The 8,520-nt window shown below is 34.8% G+C and overlaps 1 protein-coding gene across 1 annotated transcript; it reads right to left on the reverse strand.

Moving 5' to 3' along the window:
- Positions 1-663: 663 nt before the first annotated feature.
- On the reverse strand, positions 664-8,130 carry LOC142642166 (putative prolyl 4-hydroxylase 9). The gene is made up of 8 exons (XM_075816522.1): positions 7,654-8,130; positions 7,441-7,554; positions 6,393-6,550; positions 5,851-5,953; positions 3,280-3,375; positions 2,186-2,251; positions 1,976-2,095; positions 664-1,053 (listed from the first exon to the last, which is right to left on the reverse strand). The coding sequence occupies exons 1-8, from the start codon at positions 7,762-7,764 to the stop codon at positions 961-963; spliced, it is 861 nt and encodes a 286-aa protein (XP_075672637.1). The 5' UTR covers positions 7,765-8,130; the 3' UTR covers positions 664-960.
- Between the last annotated feature and the right edge of the window lie 390 nt (positions 8,131-8,520).

Genomic DNA, 8,520 nt, shown 5'->3' on the forward strand with positions numbered 1-8,520 from the left:
GTTGTTGTGTCGATCTTACCGTCGTTGGCGCCACCGTAGTCGTAAAGTGAATAGAGATAAGATAATATATATATATATATATATATATATATATATATATATATATATATATATATATAGTCAAAGTTGTGTTATAAAAGAAGAAAAACTAAAAAATAAGAAGGAATTTCTAAGAACAATACATGTCCCTGTAGTACAAAAGATGCTAAAAAAACAAAGGAATAATAATAATAATGACTATTTTATATGTCCTGACACTACAAGCAATTTACCGGCAATGTTGGAGAGGGAAGGGGGTTTGAACCTATGAGGTTCTCGCATGGAGAAGCCTGCCAATGTTCCACGGCATATAGATATACAGGAAAAATTTTAGTGTATAACATTGCCATATAGATATTATTTCAACATTATCTCATTTAGCGTTTTGAAAGTGTGTTTCTCTATCAGTAAAAATTATAAAGAAAAAAAAAAGTTCGTTTCTTTTTCCGAAATAGAAGATTACTGATTTTAGGCAATACCAAAATTAATCATATTGTACCTGAGCTTGCTTGATTCATAAAAAATGGTAAAGATAAAGTAATATATGGGCTCATTTAATATATATAGATATATGTCAGGGAATCTTTCTTAAACTTAAAGTAAGGATTTTGCCATGAACCAAAAGAAACTAAAAGAAAAGATAATATGATTCCATAGTCACATGGTTATGGCCTCCCAAGAAGAAAAAAAAATCATGGTAATACAATGAGACCAATATCCCTGCCAACGCCGGTGATTAAAGAAACTAGAATGCCAAGAAAATACGAAGAGGCATTCCATACATCGTGTTCTTCTCTCTCTCAGGCATTTTGTCCTCATTTTGACAGTTGTATTAACTGTACATCAATAAGCAATGGGTATTGTTACCCTTGACAAGAAAAAAACAGTTCACAAAAGATGTATATTTAGTCCTCTTGATGATTAAAAGTCATCATCCTGTTCTTGATCTCTGATCCACTTTGTGGCCACCCATTTCTCCCCTTTGATCACTGGACAGCTTCCATGAAGAGAAGTCTGCAATACCAAAGATGAGACAAAATGTGACGGTAAGTCTCAAAGCTTTGTTTGATCACCGAAGAGAGCGAGAGATAATTAATAAAAAAGGTCCAGGCCCTCCAGGGACTTGGCTTGTTTTAGCTTCGTATCTTACCGATCAAAAGAAGGGGAGAAAAAGGAGAAAAAAGAGGTCTTTTGTGTTGCAATGACTATTCTAGCATCTCAGCAAAAGTTAATCGTCTAAATAAATAAATAAATAAGTATATTCTAGCTCCAAATTATTCTTTAATTTTGAACAAACCATTAATACCCTCTAAATTCCTTGTGTGGAAATAAATCCAAAAAGAAACAAAAATCACAGTACCACACAAAGTATACTACCATACAGTTATAAGTGGGCTTAGGAATACATTTTGGGTTAGCTTTCCTGAAGAAGATAACTCTATCATGGCTTGAGTTTGGTGGGGATGGGTTTAAAGAGGGAAACTCATTAGTTGAGTTGAAGCAAGTGAAAAACTGTAATAGATATGGTATTTTCGATTCCAATAACACAATCAAGCTTCATTTGCAAAGTCCAAATTGACTGATATGGCTACTATTTTGAAATGAACACCAAAGGGAGAGAATCAGTGGTTGCACTTTTCCTCAACTCAATTAAAAAAAATCAAAAAGCATAGGCCTAAGAGCCTGATCAAAGTGAGTACACTATAGCAAGCAAGTACATGATAGAGAGTTCCAACAGAAAATTGAAAATGTGAGAGCTAGTAATTGCTACTTAAGGAGAGAGAGAGAGAGAGAGAGATTATGTAAAGAACATTTTTTTGAGATCCAAATGTGATGACTCATTCAGATCAATAATTGAAGACTCAAGGCTTTCATGTTTACAAGAACAGAAACAATGCACATGCATCAAGTACAATATAAAAATAAGAAAAATTACCCCATCAATTGTGCCATTTGGTAACACTGAATAAAATAGAAGTCCATCCCCTTGCCGTGGCTTCACTTTCAAACCTATACACTTTTTGTAATCATAGCCCATCCCCCTATTTGAGTTATTCTGCAATCAACATAATTCGATGTCAACATTGCAACAGAATGATTGGTTCTACAAAGGAACAAGAAAAAAAAATGGAATTTCCTTATCTACCTCAAACGGAAACATGGTTTCTCCACCTTCTTCTACATTGGATAAATACAACAAGAAGGAAGCGACCTGCAAAATTGAGTATGACAACATGAATAATGAGCAGTGACAGTTTCATCATCGTGAACATGAAGAATTTTTCATCTTCAATAAAACTTCATTACTTTTTTTTTTTTTTATATGAAGTAACACATGTAGAGTATGATGAAATAATGAACCTAAAACAATCTGCACTTTCTCGAAGCCTACCACTACCACTTTATCAATTTCACATATAATTCTAATTACTCAATGTAAAGCATACCAAAGAAGGATCTGCAAGTAATTTGCTGAAAATACAAATCCTTGCATCTAATCCACAAAACATACAAGGCTAGAATAAGATGCACTCAGTATTAAGCAAGGCAAGAAAATTAGAACAAATGACTTGAAGAAAGTCCGCTAATTAAATACTAAAGAAAAGAGATTTATAAGAAAGAAATCCTAGTGAGTTTCCCTTAGTCCAAATATTGTTTAGGGACATCAACTTAAATCTAATTTTTTATAAGACAGATCTACTATGACTACATGAGATTTAGCTAGCAGAGGCTGTTAAAAATGATGTCTGCTAGCACTAATTTTCCTATTGCATATCTCCAATAATGATTTCCTAGATTAAGTGAATAAATTTATTACGAAAATTATGGTATTTAATCCCAATAAATTCAAAACATAGATGCTAATAGAAGATGAAAGAAAACACAAACACAACAGATGATTCTATAAATAAACATTATCAACTATCATAGCAAAAAGCTTCCACAGGCTGCGAAAATGACAAGTCATTCAAGGAAAACAATAAACCATTGAATCCTATTTCACTTTGTTTATTTCTTTTTATTAATTTATTTTAATTTTTGGTGCTGGGCTGTTTATTAGGGGAAAAAGCAGGAAAATATCAAATTTTAAACAAACATATTGAAGTATGGACTCAAGGTACCTAGCCAGAGAAATCATAAATTAATAATTGTGATTGTTCTTCCAATCGGACGCACTAAGATACAGGCTCCAGAAAGAGATGAAAAAACAAAAAATAGTGTCATTATGGAGATGTTTACCCTTTGGCTCTGTTGTGGGCCATATTCAGAAGGGTTGAATGCATCATAATGAGAATCGTACTTCTGACCAAGTTCATACCGCAACACATTGAATGACTGCAACATTAAGATATGGAATTAATTTAATACTCAAAATAATTTCAAATGGACTTGTAATGAAAGAACTAATTAAAATTTCAATGAAATGAGAAAAGAGTATTATCAAATTTAAGAACTGAGATAGGCTACACTAGGTTCTAATAAATCACAAAGGAAGAAGATATATAAAATAAAATCTATACACGAGAACTATTAAAGCATTTCAATTCCTTTCACGTACAAAATTATTTTTCTATGAATATGATGCAGGGAGGCTCAAAGAGAGAATCGTTTACTTTAGTTTTATTTATTTTTGCATGTCAATGGTATTTTTATTGGTCCTTAGTATTTAATTAGGTGAATTAGTATTTTTATTTAAAGTTTAGGGTATTTTTGTAATAAGTCATTTGGGTTTCTTATCACAGTTAGGACTTAGGATAAGGGTTTAGTACTACTCTATGAGCAAATATTAGTCCTATCAACCCTAGGTGCTCACTCTAGTGGTTTTCCTATGCTTGGTGCTGACTACAAGCAACCCCAAGTGCTGCCTCCTAGGTTCTCTTCTGGCTTGTCTTGCGTCAGAATTATCAACAAAAAGTTTTGGTCCTTCCATTTCTTTTAAAATCTGGATCAACTTGAAGCAATAATGGTTATGGAACCATGTTCAAAAAAATAAAAATAAAAAGATATGAAAGCTCTACAATCATATCTGATCTCCTAGGGGAAAAACAACCAGGCAAACAAAACCAGGGCTCATTTTGTCCATATATGATGAGGCCTTGAAGTTCAAGACAAACGTAGAAGATACAACTTCCTATCTAGCTGGCTTCACTTTAATGTCGTTGGCTGAAAGACATTCCCAAGGCATGAGGACCCCAAAACTGCTTTGGCACTAGGGAAGAACTTCATTACAGACACTTGGCCTAGATGTTGACAAAACAAAATAAGAGATGACAAACAGGGAAATTGGAAAAGAATATATGTATATATATATATAGAGAGAGAGAGAGAAAGAAGAGGGGGGGGGGGGGGGATATATCTGTTATGAAAAAGGAAAGAGAGGGTGCTACAGGTCATGAGGTTCTCCCAGGATTTGGCTTGCAATAATGTTTGAGGTTCTAACCCCTGGCTTTCCCCAAACCCAAAATAGTCAAAGAAACTGACAAATTTTCCTTATTCACTAAATCAAAATAAGACAGACAGACAAAATTGCCTTTGTTAAAACTGAGTAAAAGTAGGCTGAAATTGAGTCAAGTAGATTTCGTATAGAATGTAATTCTTTGAGTGGGACACTTGCCTTAGAGCCATTTGTCTTTGTTGAGGTGCTTGACAGGTATCAAGGGCAACTGCCTCACCAAGAACATCCTAACCCAAAATAAGAAAGCTTCCAAACTTTAGATGTTCAAATTGCAGTGCACAGTCCTGATGACAGCAATGCAATTCATCATTCCTTGCTTTAACTCAACCACAAACCTTCTTTTAGACCATTTAAAACCTTAAACCATGTCATTTTCCCAGCCTTCCCACCAGGCTACCCCCTCAAAACCACTTAAATACTGTATTTGTTGCCTCAACAATTCTCTTTCTTCTTTTGTTTTAGAGCAAAATTCCGGCACTTGCTGTCTTCAATATCAGCCAATGAGCTCTGGCTCAAATGGTACTTCCTCCTTCTATAAGATGGGTGGAGGGTGCAGGTTTGAAATGCATTGAATGCGTGTGTTACTAACCAAACAAAAAATATATATATCAGCCTCCTTTGCCTTGAAATTTTTATCCATTGAATCCCTAATAAATCAACAACTTAGCCCCTCCAACTAGTAAATTCGAACTATTCCCAACCCTCACCCACCAGGAAAGCAAGTGGGTTAGTTTCCCAAATATACCACAGCAGTAGAACAATATAGTTTTCAATAGTTAAGGGCCCGTTTGGTAAGAGATTTCTAGTGTCGTTGTTTAAGTGTTGTGGAAATACGTGTTGATGTTATGGTGTTTAAACACTGAAAACTGTTATTTAAACAATAGTACCAAACAGGCCCTAAGTCTTTTTTCATAAGTAAACAGTAGAAGAGCTTCCTAATAAGGTGTAAAAATGCACTTTGGTAATCTATTGCACTATTGAGAGAGGCAAATAACCAATAGAGTTTCTAGTAATAAAGCCTTTTTTCTCATAAGAATTACCAGTAGTAAAGCTGATAATGCTAAAGAATCCTCCTCTCAGATGAGAGAAGTTGGCTGTCTACAAGCAATATCTTTCTATGTTATAAAGCACTTGCAAATACACGTGAGTGTGCCTATGCATGATATAATTTAAAAAGCACTAAAATATCATTATGCCCTGGTGGCTCAAATTAACAGATAAATCATCTAGGTAGCAGAACTAATATCTGCTCAAGTCAGCAAATGTATCAATAAAACAGGAAGTAGCACTTCCATAATATTTGGAAAACAAATTATTTATATAAAGTAGAAAGAGAAATTGAAAACAAAACATACCTCTCCATGGTTTCTTGGAATCACTGTAGCCCGAGAAATTTTTTCCTCAATTAGAGCCAGGACTCCAGTTTTGTCTTCTGATGAGCTAATAAATGTGCCAGAGCTGTTGCCAAGCAGGTGAAATAACCAAATTGAGGTTATCAAACTATACAGAAATCATTTATACACACAGAAATATTGATGCAAAGGAGAAAAACGGAAGAATTGAACCAAGCTAACTTCGGGAAATTAATAGATGGAGGAACAAAACCAACAATACCAATCCGGTAAGGCTATGGTGCAAATGCACTTGAAATTGTTGCTTTAGAATAATGTAATTCAGATTATATACAAACAAAGACTGAGTAGGAAAATATATATAGGATGGATCCAGGCCAGTGAGATGACCCAAAAGCTACTAGTTTCCAATGGTCTGTCATTTTAAAATAGGTATTATTGATATCTGATTATTTGTTTTAAGAACACAAAGAAGTAGCAACACATTCATCTAAAATTTTATTATGTATAGCACATATAATAGGATCTGAAATGTATAATGATACCTTGTCCTAGTACCCTTAGTGCTCTCAGCAGTCTCCCCCTTTCGCAAAGCCAAAAGTGAGGGTTTAAGGTTTGCCTTTGCAATTTTAATTATGGTTTCGCATTGTTCTGCTGTTGCAAAATTTGGGAAATATAAAGCTCGTGGTTTCCAGCTCAAAATCTGCATCCAAGAATAGGACAAACAATGAATTAGGTGGAAAAGAAGAAGCATAGTTAAAAATTACTGAGTTGATCCCATAAACAATATGCCAGACCAATTCTTCAGCTGCCTGTACTGACTAATAATGGTATCAAGGCTCTTAGGAGCCTTTTCATCAAACAATTTCCTAGTGGATGTCTCCAATTCCAGCATGTCCTCACTAGGACTGCTATTTTAAATTTGGCAAAAAGTTGACAAACAGCCAGTTTGAAGGAAAAGATTTAAAATTCAATTTACTAATAGGATTTTCTTATAACAATGATATCAACACAAAGCTTAGAAAGATCCCAAATCATTTTTGATAAGCAATCCCAAATCCCCAATCTTTGGACAAGGCTTTCACCTAATGTTAAATGGATCATGTTTTTAAACAATCAACAGTTCATTTCAAATACACTGGTTTCAAAAGTCAACACAATTTCACCTGATTATAAGATACTACTACATTTGAAGCGATAATTGCATGCCTATCACTAAAAAGGAACAAAAAGGGGGCCATTTCCCCGCACTGGTTTGCTTTGTGTTTCAAAGGGTACTCCAGTTACATTCCTAACTACCAATACATTAATGCAAAATCACACAATTGCATAAAATGCCCATCAAAATAGTAAATTTTCCCAAAAAAGTGAAAACCCCATGATCAAAATCACCAACCTTAATATCCCAAAAACTCAACATAGTACTAAACCTCTCACAGCAAATTAAAACCATTCATTTAATCATCAACCACCACCATTAATTCCACAACCAAAACAAAAACCCATATAACAAAACAAACAATCAAGGCAACATTAATCACTTTGGCATCAAAATTCTAATCAATCAGATTCCTATAAAAAGCAATCACAAACCTGAAAAGGAATTGATTCAACAGAAGCTACTCCAGTTTGGCCATGCGGCATCGAACCATCCTCGACAAATTCAAGCGTCCTCAACCTCGGTATAACCCTAGCCGTAGGCACATCCTGTCGAAACAGCCAAAACCCAAAACCCAAAACTCACCTCAGCCCCAAAAACAATTACACAGAGAGAGAGAGAGAGAGAGAGAGAGAGAGAAACCAAACCTGAGACAGAATCATGGAACCAAAGAAACCAGCGAGAAGAAAGAGTAAACATAGGAGAACAACGATTGGTAAACCTAAATTGGTTTTCGATCTCTTCGATTTCACTTTCATTTCTATCTCTATCTCTATCTCTCTCTCTCTCTCTCTCTCTCTCTCTCTCTAGAACTGAGAGTTTCTTAATCTTAAATATTTTGTAATACTTCTTGCTTTTTAATGAAGGTGTTTTGGTGTTTATTTATATTCGTAATTATTTTATTAGCGATTTGGTTTTTTTTGGAGGGTTATGTTTTTTATTTTCGGTGTGTGTCAGTGGTTGCTGGCTGTGTTTGCCGGTAGAAGTGGTGGCGTGGCGTGGCGTGGCGTGGCGCGGCGCGTTGTTGGCGGGAGTTTTTTCTTTGGTTTGACGTGACTTTTGATTTGTAAATTGTGAGTGTGACTCTCTGTGGAAGTTGTGAATCGAAAGAGAGAGAGGAAGATTGTGCAGATTCAGTGAGCATCCACTAAGAAAGCAGAGAAACAAGGATGGACCCCACTTTACCTTTCGGCATTGGATTCTCAAGTCAAGGACAAAGCATATATATCATGGTACGGTAAGGTTGAGAATTTCAAAAGTGACATGGTACCTTGCTTTGAAATCTAGTACTCTCTGTAAAATTATTTAAAGATGAAAGGATATGATGTTAAAACTTCGTTCAAAATCTTCCACTGTGAATCGGTAAAGTATCTCATAATTAAATAAGAATTTTGGAGTTTAATTTTTACCTACACTAAAAATTAATTGATATATTGATCTGATGATAACGAGCATCATCAGGAGCGGACGTCATAAATTGAAACTCTCTCTAAAAAAAAATCTCCAACTATGTC

Source organism: Castanea sativa, chromosome 7 (assembly GCF_040712315.1).
Source record: "Castanea sativa cultivar Marrone di Chiusa Pesio chromosome 7, ASM4071231v1".
NCBI classification, from domain to species: Eukaryota; Viridiplantae; Streptophyta; class Magnoliopsida; order Fagales; family Fagaceae; genus Castanea; species Castanea sativa.